Source organism: Siphateles boraxobius, unplaced genomic scaffold (assembly GCF_051911475.1).
Source record: "Siphateles boraxobius isolate OS27281-9 unplaced genomic scaffold, OSU_SipBor_1 66, whole genome shotgun sequence".
Taxonomy (NCBI): Eukaryota; Metazoa; Chordata; class Actinopteri; order Cypriniformes; family Leuciscidae; genus Siphateles; species Siphateles boraxobius.
Genome location: NW_027509193.1, coordinates 32,610,001 through 32,625,287, shown reverse-complemented (window position 1 = coordinate 32,625,287; position 15,287 = coordinate 32,610,001). Strand labels below are relative to the sequence as shown.

General features: G+C 36.2%; 2 protein-coding genes across 3 annotated transcripts; one reads left to right on the top strand and one right to left on the bottom strand.

Moving 5' to 3' along the window:
• Positions 1 to 143: 143 nt before the first annotated feature.
• swsap1 (SWIM-type zinc finger 7 associated protein 1) lies at positions 144 to 2,326 on the top strand. The gene is given in 3 exon segments (XM_077213752.1): positions 144 to 535; positions 1,608 to 2,123; positions 2,125 to 2,326. Coding segments are annotated over 3 exon segments (867 nt in total). The 5' UTR covers positions 144 to 274; the 3' UTR covers positions 2,215 to 2,326.
• Positions 2,327 to 3,454: 1,128 nt separating this feature from the next.
• On the bottom strand, positions 3,455 to 14,524 carry epor (erythropoietin receptor). 2 transcript variants are annotated; one of them, XM_077213746.1, is made up of 9 exons: positions 14,445 to 14,524; positions 12,169 to 12,192; positions 11,287 to 11,413; positions 10,910 to 11,079; positions 10,339 to 10,490; positions 10,080 to 10,236; positions 9,123 to 9,210; positions 8,647 to 8,734; positions 3,455 to 6,035 (listed from the first exon to the last, which is right to left on the bottom strand). In XM_077213746.1, exons 3-9 carry the CDS (start codon positions 11,298 to 11,300, stop codon positions 5,331 to 5,333), a joined length of 1,374 nt encoding a protein of 457 aa, XP_077069861.1. In that variant the 5' UTR covers positions 11,301 to 11,413; positions 12,169 to 12,192; positions 14,445 to 14,524; the 3' UTR covers positions 3,455 to 5,330. The 2 variants fall into 2 exon arrangements, with proteins under 2 accessions (XP_077069861.1, XP_077069860.1); XM_077213745.1 differs by lacking the exon at positions 14,445 to 14,524 and having other exon boundaries at positions 12,169 to 12,388.
• Positions 14,525 to 15,287: the final 763 nt, after the last annotated feature.

Genomic DNA, 15,287 nt, shown 5'->3' with positions numbered 1-15,287 from the left:
CCTGTTATTTACGATAATATATAAAAATAATATATTATATTTACGATACAAATATAATTTAATTTGTATTTGATTCGACACATTGGTTTCACCAATCAACCGTGAGCTCTCTTATATGACAGCCAATCAGATGCGTCGTTCAAACAGAAGGCAGTGGAACGTCAAATTCGCGGGAGAAGATTACGCATGTTATCTTCGCGTTGTTGCGGTAGAATGTAGATAAGTCACATTCAAATGAATAATTGGTAATAGCAACCATTTTACGCAAATTGTGATGGCTGATATTTTGGGAGTCGTTTTCAGACGGTTTGCACCAGCATCTGGAACGAGTGATTTGGTATTTCCCTCTCGTGTAGAAGGCAACACGTTCGTGCTTGGGGACGTAAACATCAGGAGAGCTGTGTTATTTCTATCCGCCGTGACAGCTGCCACAGATCTGGGGCTCAAAGTGCTGTTTTTCACACAGAGCCCTTTTCAGTCTCTACCGGTTTCTCTGAGGGATTCAGTACCTGGACTAAAACTAGAAAGTCTGAAGGTAATAATAATCTTTTTTTGGAGAGCGACAAGATAATTAATAATAATAATAGTAAAACACATGACATGTAGCCTAATATAAGATAATTCAGTCAGACATGCGAATTATCGACATGATCAAAAGTTTGCTTAAAAACCGGTTGCACACAATATATGCCTTCTGTCATATGATAGTTTATATATTATATTAATTAAAAGACCATTTAGAATGCCCCCTCTTCATGACGTGAATGACACATGTCTTTTTGCTGTGAAAATAAAGTAAACGCTTTATAAAGTTAGTTATCAAACTTGGGTTGAGAACGCTAGACCTGGAAGTTTAAAATAGTTTTAAATTGTAGTTTAGCAGTTTTAAAAGAAAGCTTGTTCGGTAGACAGACAGATTTTTTAAATTCAAATCATGTTAAAATGTATCAGATATGATCCATTAGACATTTGAGGAATTTTTATTTTATTGTAATGCGTTGCATTATATGTTTTAAAACTACTGAGCTTTTAAAACTAAGCATTGAAATATCATCTTACTAAGACATATTTTTAGCAGATATAAGGTCACAACTGATATTTATATGCATTTTATGTTAGTAGTCTAAATACTGATTCAGTGATTTACATGACAAACTATCAGAATATCATCTTACCTTTTAACCATATAAATATCAACATCTGCACTAAAATGCATATTTTTGCTCAGTTTGGGCCTCTGAATAAAATTAAGGTGCTTTTTTCTCCTCGAGTTTCAGCTCCAAATTCTCACTACATCAAACCACATGACGTTAACATTTATTCATTTAGCAAACGCTTTTAAAGCAACTTAAAACAAGCGATTCATTGTAAAGAGGCAAGTTTCAAACATTGTTTAGATTAAAGTAAAGTCAAAGCATAGGGGAAGAAATGAGCCATAAAAGCCTTATGAGAGTTTTGTTTTTAGATCTTCTTTTCGTTTTTTTCTTAATGTTCAAATAACTGTTAAACATAAACATTAGGTTTGTCTGGCTGTTATTTCAGGTTTTACAGGGTTAATGAGAGGACCATTACAAATATAATATGTTTTCATGCACCTTCACTTCCAGAATGTGAAGTTTGTGTACGTGAAGACTTTGGCGGAGCTGGTTGAGGATGTGGCGTCTCTTCATGAGCTTGCGTCCGATGCCGCGTCTCCTCCCTCTCTGATCATCGTGGACGGTCTGGAGAGGTTTCTGCAAGGGCCGGTCCAGGACGACCCGGGCCCTGTGGCTCACGTGGTGGCCCTCCTGCACGACACCGCTGCTTTTCTCACACAGATCCAGCAGAACAGAGGAGACGGCCAGGGCCTGTGCAGGGTCATGCTCTCCTTTCAAAGTGAATGTGAAGGCAGTCGGGACAGTGAAGTCCCTGATCTTCTCCTCTCTGTGCTGGACCGTTACCTGCAGGTGAGGTGCACCTTTGAGGAAATAGCGGGGCAGAACGAGTGGGAGGTGTATCTGTCAGACACGTGTCCTTCGTCGGCCCATCAGGGACAGCAGTGGCACATGAGGCTGCAGGCAGGACGGGTTCTGGAGTTTCGTCCAGTCATCGGTGAGGAACAGCAGATTCTGGACCAGCGGGACAAAGAGAGCTGTGAAGAGAGAAAATAAAAGTTCATATTACAATATAACCAATTTTTATTTCTCCGTTCGAGCAGCTATACTTGATTTATAGGAATGTTAGTGTTTACTTGTAAAGTTGACAAAGTAACATAAACTTTGACTAAATACAGATATTTTGTATGTCCGCCAACTGTACTTGCAGAATTTATAAAGTATTGACGATGTAGAAATTACATTTGAATGTGTAAAGTTTTCTAAAGTACGAAACAAATGTCAGCATTTATTTGTATGCCAATTGTACCTTTTTTTTAATCTATTTACAGACTGTTATTTGTTTACTTTTGATTACATCGCATTTAATAAAAACTCTTGCAATAACTTAACCCCCCCCCCCCCCCCCAAAAACAGATTAGAAAACGATTGTTTACATTAAATATATGTATTTAATGTAAACAACCATTTTCTAAACTCTATCCAACCCTAACTCCACATGGCACAAGATGAATGTCTTCTGCTGATCCTGCAGCCAATGAGATTGCTTTGCTTAACAATTCAATAATCTGGTTCCTTGTTTGCTGTAAACTAGTCCTTCAGCACGCTATCAGAGTTCCCCTGAACCTCCCCAGCTCCACCTGCCTGATTTATGCATCTCTGTTCTATACATGTTATATCCTACATGTTCACAGCAGCGTCTCTTTATAGCGTATATATATATATCTGTAATTTTTGCAATGATTACGTTGGATTTAACGAAAACCCTTTCTGCAAGCATTTCTCTGCAAGCAAGTTGTTATTGTTGTTGTTTTTTAGGTCAGAGGCGGAGCTGGTACTCGTTAGTACTTAATTTTTTAGGTTTTTAGAATTATTATATACATTAACCAAAATCAGTCTATTTGACATTTTAATAATCCTTTTTCTCCCCTAATTTAACATGAGTTACTGGCTGTTTTATGAGTTAGGAGTCAGTTGGGAAGCACTTTGTCAAGCACTTGGATTATCTGCCAATGCCAAAAAAAAAAAAACACTACAATTTCTTAAAGAAATTAGGGCCAAAAACTAAATAGATAGTTCAAATAAAAATAATTTACTCACCCCGTTACAAACCTTTCTTTCTTGTGTTGAACATAAAAGAAAATAATTTGAGAAATGATCAGTGTTATCAACATCTCAATATTATTTTACTCCATACAATGGAAGCCAATATTCTTCAAAATATCCTGTTACACATATTTAATATTGTTTTGGGTGAACTATCCCTTTAAATGCATTCATTTAGATGGAGAACAGAAAATAAGTGTGTAGATGAGAAGTCTTTGCTGAAATGGAAGAGATTACGCAATAAATAACATTCCTTTTCATTCTTGAAAAAATAGGAGCTTTATTGCTGATAGAAAAAGTAAAAGAAATAGTTATTTAGAAAGTGATTAATAGGCTTTCAATCGTATTGCTAATGCTATTATGAAATAAAACAACACTCAGTGGACGTACCATTGTATAGACAGGACTACATGTGAAAAGAATGTCAGAAATAACTTTTTCTCTGCTTTTTATCTACACTCTTAAAAAATAAAGGTTCCTCAGTGACACTTTAACATAAATGTAATCTTTCAACTGAACAAAAGTTTCCTTATAGTGGAAAAAGGTTCTTTAGATTATTAAAATGTTCTTTTTAAGAACTGTTTCATGAAAGGTTCTTTGGGGAATTAAAACGGTTGCATCACAGCGAGAAACCCACTTTTAGCACCTTTATTTTTTTAAAGTGTAGCTTTCATACTACATATTAACAATTCATCTAGTTTAACTCATTGTTGTTTACAAATTCAACATATTTGGTTTAACATTACAGAATATAGAACACAAAAAGAGTTGCAGACAAACTAAACTGCTATTATAAAGTAAAAGGTTTCTGTACAGTAATTTGACCGTACTGCGTATTACAAACTTAATGTCAACACAAAATTGACTTTCATAATACACGTTCCTGTTTTTGTTGTGAATGAGTCATCAGTGCACATTATTCAACAGAACTGAAAAATGTCTAATATTTTTTCTTGAGTACAAAGTGCTTTCTTTTTTCAGTTAATGTCACCAAAGCTGGTTGTGTGCTAGTGGTGCTTCAGGAAGGGTGTAGTCCTCCATTATCAAATGCAAACGCCCACTGTTCACGATCTAATCAAGTCTTTCTGCTACAGTTACGTTACACTGTTCCACTCAGAAATGCCACAATAGGAAAGTAAAATGGGTTGCAAATGTCAACAATGAGAAATAGTCAACCATACAAGCATTACCAGAATGCACCAGAAGAACTATCCAAATGCAAACACAGCATCTAAGGACATAAAAAATGATGGATGGATGGACAGATGGATGAATTATCCTTCAAATAACTCAATCTCCTCTAGGTTTAATGTTTTACAGCTCCGAAATAAACATATTAGTGTAACTTATACTACAAAAAAAGTTTTTAAAAAAGTGTTATTTACATTCAAATATATATATAATACATGTACAATTTACAAGACATATTTAGACTTGGAAAACGCAAAACAGAATGGCATGTGAGCTGCAAATCAGGCACTTTCCAAAAAGAGGGTAAAAAATAGGTTTGTTTATATATATAACCATATATACACATTTCATTGTTTCAAATGTAATGCTTAATTTGATAAATTATGATTTATTTTATGTGAAGTTTGTAATTTTTGGATCAAACCAATTGATGAAGGTTGAATATACAAAAAAGGTCATCATTTGACCAATATAACCTACTATGTATGTATGAAATATGTATGATTTAATAATTCATAGTACAGATTTTGGTTGCTCTGAAAATGTCCTATTTTTCATGATATATTATTATGAATCTTATTTAATATTTCTACAAAATTGTTGAAATGTATCCTATAATGCCACCCTCCCCCCATTCCATTTTTGTTCCAATTTTTTTTTTAAGAAACATTGAAGTGAAGCAATTCACTATTTGTGGAAAGTGCCACTAATTAATGTATTCAAAAATTGATGTATTAAAAATGGAAACTATCCACTGGTATTTTAGTGGGACATGATACACTGTACTAAAATATTTAATTAACAGCTGCCATAGTAATGTTATAATATTAGCTTATTTCTGATGGAATATGTTCTTTTCTCCAGAAACATCCTAGTGTTTTCAAATGTCCTTCAACATCATGCATGAAACAGAAATCAGTAAGATCCTGAGGTAAGGTATCAGTATCCAGATTCGACATGTTGACTGGAGAATGGCCACTTGTTGCCAAAAATCTCGTTTTTGTATTCATTGGTGTAGATCCCATGTTTCCCGAGCACCGCGATCCTGCTGGAGCTCATCGGGCTGTAGTCCATGGAAACCCCCGAGTCTGCGACCGCCATGTAGGTGTATCCAGGCCCTTTGTGGGGCCACGTGTGGTTGGGATACTCAAAGCTGGATTGCGAGGACAGTCTTCCCGAACCCGAGCTCTGCGGGAGCGAGCCGAGGTCAGAGTGCGAGGCGCTCAAAGACGACGTTCCCGCGGTGGTAAAGAGCGTCTGAAGCGGTAACGTCTCCTCGAAGACATCGTCCATCTGCCGTTCGGAAACTCCTTGCAGATGCTGTGAGTTTTGATTGAGAGCCACGTAAGTGTCATGTGACTGCATTAACGTAGACTCGGAGAGAGATTCTGGGTTTCCTTGAAGCGCCCTCAGTTGCTCCATGAGCCAGTGAGCGTGAGGAGGTTCTCGCAACCCTCCCATTAATTCCGAATCAGTGCGCTCGCTCTCCTCTACCTCCTCCGCAGGTTTCCTCTCCTCTCTCGGGGACGTGCAGTAGCTGGTCAGAGAAACCTCGGACAAAACCTCAACAGGTGAGGGAAGCTCCTCCGTGAACACATGGACTGATCTTCCCCACGTGCTCCCATTATTTTGGCTCATCCACTCCTGAGGGCCGAGGAAGCACAGAATAGTTAGTTAGTAAACGTCTACTACTAGTAATGATCTCTTTTTTTCAGTGATTTTGCAGTTCCAATCAGCTTTTTTCCTACCCATATACAGCTTCGACAGAAGGACAAATGCTAACATTGGGCGAATTTCGATCGGAAGTGATGCCCTTTGGATCCCTACTCGCTCCAAGAGCCCTTGCAGTGGGGACTTTGGAAGGAACAGGGAACTTGGCGAAGGGGTAAATCAAAGACAACGTAATTTCTTAATTATCTTCACCTGGAATATTAACGAGACAAAAACACAGCATCCATTAGCTGTTCTTACAACAGGAATTTCTAATTATTGCTGTTAATATAATTGTTGCTAATTTTCTAAATTAAAGGTACAGTGTGTGATTTTTCATCTAGTGGTGAGGTTATGAATTGCAACCAACAAAAGTTACGATGGCCGACAGGAAAATATGCCATCGTCTGAGACAGCAGAGAGTAGCAAGTTAGGCAATGAGGTTTCTTTACAAGGATAAATTAAGAAATTATGTTAACTTAATTATTCAGTAAAACTATATGTTATTGCGAATATTATTGTCACTTGTTCATCATTGTGTCAGTGTTTTATTCGCTGAACTACGCTTGCTTCCTTGCACGAAGAGCATCATAGTCAGGGCCTGAAGTTAACTTTTTTGACCACCAGCCACTGTGGCACGTGGATTTAAAAATCCACCTGCCACATTAACTTTTTAACAGCCAATTTTTTTTTTTTGCCTCATAAAGGTGAAAAATAGAAATCACACAAACATTGTTCTTTAACTTGTAAGAATACACATTTAAGTGCTGTCAAGTTATTAACGAAATCATTATAAGTAATAATAACTCTTAAAGGGTAAGTTCGGCGTTTTACAAGTAAAGTCCTGTTTTAAGATCGTTTCTGATTAAATCGAACGGTTAAGATTAAAATTTGGACACATGCTGCTGTCCCGAGAATTTTAGGTTTTTGTGTTAGCAATATTTTCCAACGCCTCACAACCGGACATTCTTCCAAAAACTACGATAAAACCTGTTGGAAAGCTTCTTTTGCAGCGATTTTTGCGTGAGCATATCAGTGAACACCCCAGACCACTCGGTGAGTTTCACGTCTTTGTAAACTAAAGTTTAATGCGTTTATATGAATGATTGTTCCAGTGCCCCTCTGAAACCATTGTATAGGTGGTGGTGGGGTGCTAACACAAAAACCTAAAATTCTCGGGACAGCAGCATGTGTCCAAATTTTAATCTTAACCGTTCGATTTCATCAGAAACGATCTTAAAACAGGGCTTTACTTGTAAAACGCCGAACTTACCCTTTAAGGGGGTCGCACACCGGATGCGCGGCGCCGCGTCGTGCAGAACCACGTCTTTAAAATTCGAACACATTACTTTCTATCAGTGTACACACACCAGCGGCGCCATTCGGCGTCTGTACACGGCGCCCAGCAACAGCTCAGGACCTTGTTCAAAATCCTGCCGCACCACAGAGCGCCGTTTACATAGTTTTACATTAAATGTACATTTATTGTCTCAAATCGTCGTTAATGTAAATACTGACTTCACCCTGTGCTGCAATATACATTTAGTTTTACATGCATTCACAGAAATCAGCTGCTTGAATGAAAATTGTTGATGTTATCGGACATACGCAAAAAAACACAAAAAAACTAATGAATCACTCAATTCTCATTGGCTACCCGCCAACGTGGCAGGTAGATTGACAGTTTTACCCGCCAATTGCAAAATTCACCCGCATTTGGCGCATGGTCAGGTGTTAATTTCAGGCCCTGAACATAGTAACGAAACGCGTTTGTCCGTTAAGGGCTACTGTAGAAACATGACGACACAATATGTCGACCTCCATAGAAGAGGGTGCCCGCGGTTATAGAGATATAAAGGTCTCATTCTAAGGTAATAAAAACATAACGGTTCATTATGCAAGGTCTTTATACACCACTGAAAACATAGTTATGGATCTTATATTGCATTTCTGTCAATTGATCCTCAGAAATATTACACATTGCACCTTTAAGTAAGGGATAATGTACATCCAGCCAGTTGTTATCTCAGAATAAACCCCCGACAGGGTCAACCTGAAGGTGTTTATTCTGATATAACAACCGGCTGGATGTGCATTATCCCACTTATTACACGGCTACTTCACACAAGTAAATAATTAGACACGAAAATATTGATCTGAGTTGAAATATTTTATTAGGTCTTTAAACGCAAAGCTTCCGCGGAGAGAGCAGTTGCAGCGCTGGGAGTTCAAACTAGACGGACATTTAAGAGATACGTTATACAGTAATTTAAGGTATACAATTATTACACAGCGTTTCACCACATAAATAATTATGGAGATAAGAGATATTGATTTCAGATTAAACTGTTTTTTTTTTCCTTCATTGAGATGACTGGGAAAAAGTGTCCCGATCAACCTGAACCAAACCCTATATAAGTTTTCATTTACTACTCTACCAATCACAGGAAACCATTCATTTTCTATTTTGTTACAACATGTCAAATTATACATGGTACCGTGTAAGTGGTGCAGTGACATTCAATTGAAAACATGCATGAATTACCTTGAAATCCCCTTTGTAGACTGTGAAGAGACCTGGAAACTTGTGCTCTGGCGTGGGGATCTCAGGCCACAGTTTCTTCAGAAGAAACCTGTAATGAGCACAGAATCGATTCATGATTCACTTGTTCATAGTAGAAAGTGGAGTTTGCATTGTCACAGTGGATACTGAGATGATCATTACAATATCTATTACCTTTCCTACACAGGCAACCATACTTGATAACCATTACAATTTACTGTACTTCACTATATTGGGTAGAAAAATATCCCGAGATGTTAATGTGAAATAACTGATTGATTGTCAAAGGTTTTTCTGATAAAAATGAAATGTTTGCTTAGAGAATGGGTTATGGTTAGTTTGAAGTGATTATTTTATACATTATATAAAACATTAACATGATATAAAAACAATATGGTATTGTATGTTTTCATTAAGTGTGTATTTGTGTATGTGTGTGTGTATTTGTGAGAACTGACTTGTGGTGGGACAGAATCACAGTCAGAGACAGCAGGCAGAGGATCAATCCGATGAAAAGCACCAGTAGCACGATTAGCGGATCCATGTCTGTTACAAAAAAAGAAAAAAATGACAGCATGATTAGCCTGTGACTATTAAATCCTCACCGGAACATGTGCTGAGCCAGAGAGAGCAGTGGTCATGTATAGATATGAAACATCACAAAATATATTATGACAGTAAGGTTTCCTAATTATGACAGAGTGTCACAATTTCACCTTTTATTATGAGATCATTCATTGTAATGTTAGATAATTAGAAATTGAGATAAAAGTTTAAATTATGACACATTCTTAAATATGAGATAATGAAAAAATTCTAACAGTAAATCATTTCTCACGATGAGTTATGAGATAAATCATGACTTTCTTAATTGACTTGGTATGTAATAATTTTGACTTATGTAATCAAATTTGACTTTTTCTCTCATATTTATGATTTTAAATCGAAATTATGACACAAGTCATTTTTTGTGTCATAATTATGACAAAGTCAAAATGATTACATACATATTTTGTATAAGTCATATTTCTATGCCATAATTTCGACTTTTTATGTCATTTGACTTTAAATCATAATTTTTACAGTCAATTTCGACTTTTTAGGTCATAATTTTCACCTATACTAAGTCATAATTATGACATACTAAAAGCTAATTATGAGATTATGTCCAAATTACTAGATAAACAGTCAAAATAATGACTTTATATTTCATAATTCAAACTTTTTGTCATTGTTTTGATTTGTCATTTATAACTAAATCAGAATTTCGTCTTTTTTGTCATGATTTCGACTTTTTATATCATAATTATGAGACTTTGTCATGATTTTGCATGATTTTTTTTATGTGGCGTAAATGGGCTTTCATATGTTTTACTTGTTGATTGTACTTCCGATAAGCATTGAAATCCACATACCGCTTGGCAGCGTGTCTGCAAACACAGGATCCGTCCAAGAACTCCAGTAGCTCTTGAAGGAGACGCCGTCGAGTTTGACACGGACCCACACCTTGTATCTGGTGCTGGACTGCAAGTCACGCAAAACCAGCATGGTGCTGGCCTTCATCTCCTCCACCTTCAAAAGACAACTCACTGCTGAATTTCACCAAGAAACACAATGCTTCGGCTTATTCAAACGGCACTAACGGACTCATGAAAAACAATAAAGAACACACACCTTGCCCATTTGACTTCCCTCCACTGCGTATCTGACCTCGAATATCATACTGTCCTCCATGTATTTGAGCGGAGGCGGCAGCCAGCTCACGTTCAACTGCCCTTCCTTCCCTGAGCTCATGACCGTCAGGTTTCTGGGAGGATCTACAAATACTGTGAATGGAAAGGCATTGGAAAATGTCTTCAAGTCAGCATGAAATCAAATGACTTGAATTTATTTATTATAAATTATTTATCAGTGCATTCTTGTGCCCTCGTGATCTTTAATCAAAATAACTTCCCCTCCCTTTAACATATATTCTCTTCTCTGATGGTGTGTTTACTGGCGTGAGGGCGGGGCAACCTGTCACTCACATGAAATCCACCAATAGCAAACCACAACCATTCAATCAATTCCACATTCCACGGCCTACATTTGTTCTTGTTCGAGAAGCAGTTTCACTCGCATATACATCACAATAGCAAAGAAAAGCCATTCGCAACTTCTGTTTCATGTTGACTTTAAACGTGTAGAGGGCTATACCTGCATTCTGGTTAGTATTTTCTTCAAGTATTAATTTTAATAGACTTACTGATGTTCTCAGCTCTGAGACTGCGATTATAGAGAGTCCGGCCATCACGGAAAACCTGCACGTCAAGAGGCACGAAAAACAGGGTTTTGGGCAGTTTGCAGAAGAACACGGTTTTGTTACTGGCAAGTAAAAAACGAGAGGAAACCACACAAGGCATCTTCTTCTTATTCCTGAAGACATATGAAAAGAAGAAATAACGCTCATTGATGTTTTAATGGGACCATTATTATACACTGTCTTTCAAGACCAATATTTTAAAATGGGACCAGTGTGTGTTATATCACTTTCTAAGGAAAAATGAAAATGCAAAATTAAAAAACGAAAGATAAAAAGATTGATTATAGCTTTGGTCCTTAAAGTCTTAAACAGTCACTTACTCGTATGAATACATGAAGGTATATCGATCATTCCTCGCTTCCTCCACTTCCCAGAAGCAAGTGAGATCCTTTTTTCCCTCCACAAAACATTTAAGATCCTCTGGTTCGTCTCTGAGTAACTGGGACACTGAAAAATCATTTTATAAAAAGTTGAAAGCATTGTTAGCATTTTTCAAAGACAAATGTAAATTGTAAATTAATTTTGTAATAAGCACAAGTACAAAAAACACAGGCAGAAACAAACATTTCTTTTCTTTTTTGGACTAAGCATTTTTTTACATTTAAGAAGTTCAATAAATAAAACTATATATTATTTAAGATGATTTAGATTATCTAAAATAATGCATATTTCAAAGCTTTCTAAATTAAAAATAGAAAAAAAATTGTTGTTGGTCAATTATTAATAATAGTTCTTATTATAATGTTGAATTTTTGCTGCGTTTCTGCGAAACATTTTTTTCAGGATTCTTTGATGAATATAAAATTCAAAAGAACAGCAGTTTAAAAAAATTGAAATATTTAGTAACATTATGAATGCCTTTACTGTTACTTTTGATCAGTTTAATGGTCCTTTATAAAATAAAGTTTTAAATTGTTTGTTTTTTTCCTGATATTTTTAATCTATTGAAAGGTAGCGTCTCACGGTTTTCACAACAATATTAAGCAGCACAACTGTTTTCAACATTGATGATAATAACAATAATAAAAAAATGTTTATTGAGCATCAAATCATCATATCAGAATGATTTCTGAAGGATCATGTGACACTGAAGACTGGAGTAATGATGCTGAAAATTCAGCTTTACATCACAGGAATAAATAGAGTCATGAAATGCATGTAACTTGACACTGAAGAACATTAGTCAAACAATTATTTCTTACCTGTACTTTCAAAACTTTTTCCTCCTGTAGTGGCGAAAGCAAGACAAAGCATGAAAACAACTTTCAGTCCGTCGCTCCTCATTTTTCTCATCCATTTACATTACAAACTGCACCGTTTAAAGGTGTATCCTCCTTTCCTAGGTGGGCTTTTCGACCAAATTGTTTTGCGGACACCATGGACGGTTACGTGCATCTCATCTGATAAGCTGATAGTATGTTCACAGAGTGTTTACGCTTTTACTATTTGTAGGCGGAGCATCAAAAAGTGTGTTGTTTACTGGGCGGAGCTTGTGTGATGACAGGCCTGTTTGAAGTGCTCAATATATATTCTCAAGAGACAACATTACATGCTCAACCTTTCAACGTGCTCAAAAAGGATTGAGTAGGAAACAATATGACTTTTTTTACTCAAGGGGTTCAAAAACTCTTGTGGCATTAATGCATCAACGATCAACATGTGCTCAGTTGCACGTTTTTAAGAATGCAAACTGCACTGGTGTTGTTCTGTAGCAAGTAACCGGTTCTTTTTATCACAGCCTGACACTCATGTTTTTTTATGCTCAACCTGCGTTATCAGCACAGCCCTGAACTTCTCTTACGCACCGATAAGCGCAAGTATTGCGAGTCTATCCAGTCTGCCTGCAGCTCACTGTCCATTATCACTATGACGGGACTGTACCGTTATTTCAACCCAGGACACATTGATGATATGGGAAATGTGAAATGCGATTAGGCCCACAGGTGGTTTCAATCATGCCAAGGCTTTGTCTGTTTAGTAAAGAATGAATTTTATGCGCATTAAACAGATGTTGGTCCTCTAAATTCATGCAAAATCAATTGTAAAAGGCATAAATGGTCTTCAAAAAGTAATATGAGATTTTTTAATTGTCTTATTAAATATTTTTTTTAGATTCTGTAGAGAAAAACAGGTGACACTCAGGTCAACGGTGCATGTATTTCCCTTGTTTCCTCTGGCTCTGGAGGTTGTGGGTTAGTGGTGTATAACAGGAAAATGACTGTTCAGGAAGCCCCTTTGTGGTTGTTTTCTGGGTACGTATAGATAAAAGCAGAGACACGGGTATAAAGTCATAAAAACAGATGCTATCAGCTCAAGCAAGTGCACAAACTCACTTTTCTTTTTGTGCAAAGGAAACTGAAGCGAGTTCCTCAAGTTGAGCTTTACATTTGTGTTTTATATGTTTTGTATTGCAACACAACTGCCATATAGTTTTCATCAAAGGTCCCTGGCAAACACATTTCAAATGTGGTGAACTTCAAAAGTGCAATTCAACAAAGAGGCAAACATAGACTTACATTGAAGTAAGGGTCCAAGCCATATTTATGGCCAGTAAGCAACCACCCAGCAATGCCCTAGTAACCACCCATTAAAGCCAGTAAGCAATCAGATAGCAACCACCCAGCAATGCCCTAGTAACCACCTAGAAGCCCCTAGTAACCACCCAGCAATGCCCTAGTAACCACCTAGAAGCCCCTAGTAACCACCCAGCAATACTCAAAAGCATTCCTGGGCTCAAACATGAGAGAGTGTTATTTTAGTATCATTGATATACTATTAGAGTATCATATTTCTATATTTTATTTTCATTTTAATTAAGTTTTAGCCCTTGAACTAAAATAGTAATTGAGAAATGCTGAAATAAAATAAGTCTACATTTTTAATTTTATTTCAGAATTATCGTTAACTAAAACTATTGAAAATATTAAAAACTTTTGTTAATTGGAAAAAAAAGCTGAAGTATAATAAAATACAAAGTTAAACTTAATTTAAATGAAAATTAGAAATGTTGCCATAGCACTAAGCTGAAAAGAGTTTAAGTTAATGCACTAAAATAATTAACTGGAAATAAATAAAAACTAAAGCTGAAATATAATATAATAAATAAATAAATAAATAAATAGCTAAATTTAAATGGGCTATATATGTAAGATTTTTCAAATAATTGCTTTTTTGCTGTCAATGTGTGCACAGCTGGAAACGAAACTTAAAAAAACGGGAACTTCCCCGACTTCCTAGCCCTGTAGACTGATTTTTATGTGAAGAAGGACTCGGGACGTTTTTACCGGGGAAATCAAAAGGATATGACGTTTAAACAACAAATACAATGTTCAGGATAATGCCAAGAGCCATTCTGTAACGTTACTGTAATGTCAATGTGTCATGCAAAGAAGGGGGTTAATTCAAACTAGTCTCAGATCTTGTCTTTAGTCTCATTTTATATACAATGAAACAATCACAACAGTGTAATTTTAATTACCTCATTATATGTCGACATGTTGACGACGAATTGCTTTCTTAACGGCTGCTTTTTCCCGCTGTCATTTTTGTTGTTAAGTTGGCTTGTGAAAGCCAACTTACTGAAATCCTATTTAAACTTATTATTAAGTTGGCTTGTGAGAGCCAACTTACTGAAATCCTATTTAAACTTATTAAGTTGGCTTGTGAGAGCCCACTTACTGAAATCCTATTTAAACTTATTATTATTAAGTTGGCTTGTGAAAGCCAACTTACTGAAATCCTATTTAAACTTATTATTAGTGGTGCTTGCCTATGGCAAAGCAACACTATTGTTATCTCACATACTTATTAGTGGTGCTTGCCTATGGCAAAGCAACACTATTGTTATCTCACATACTTATTAAGTTGGCTTGTGAAAGCCAACTTACTGAAATCCTATTTAAACTTATTATTATTCTTTTTCTTCTTCTTTTTCTTAACCAAAATTTTCTGACTGCTACTCCTCCTAGAGCTTTAACTCTACAAACTCCAAACTCGGGTCAGACCTTCAGACTGTTCTGACTTAGTGTGCTATATCTTTTCAGACTGATTTGACTTTCAGATTTCTTAAAAATTAATATTAAAAATCATAAAAAACCCATTGACTTTCATTGCAACAGTTCAAATTGAGCCAAGGCTACGGTGGCCCAGCAGTGTACAACACAAAAACTCAAATCTAAACTCCCTGAAGCCCAAGACTCAATTAAACTACCATTCTATATGTACTAATGAACTTATCTATCTATCTATCTATCTATCTATCTATCTATCTATCTATCTATCTATCTATCTATCTATCTATCTATCTATCTATCCATCTATC

Coding starts and splice junctions, on each gene's coding strand:
- epor (XM_077213745.1), bottom strand. CDS start 12,259: ATGAGAAAAATGAGGAGCGACGGACTGAAAGTTGTTTTCATGCTTTGT. Junction 10,237..10,338: donor AGGGAAGTCAAATGGGCAAG/GTGTGTGTTCTT, acceptor TGTCTTTTGAAG/GTGGAGGAGATGAAGGCCAG. Junction 9,211..10,079: donor TGCAGACACGCTGCCAAGCG/GTATGTGGATTT, acceptor TTTTTGTAACAG/ACATGGATCCGCTAATCGTG.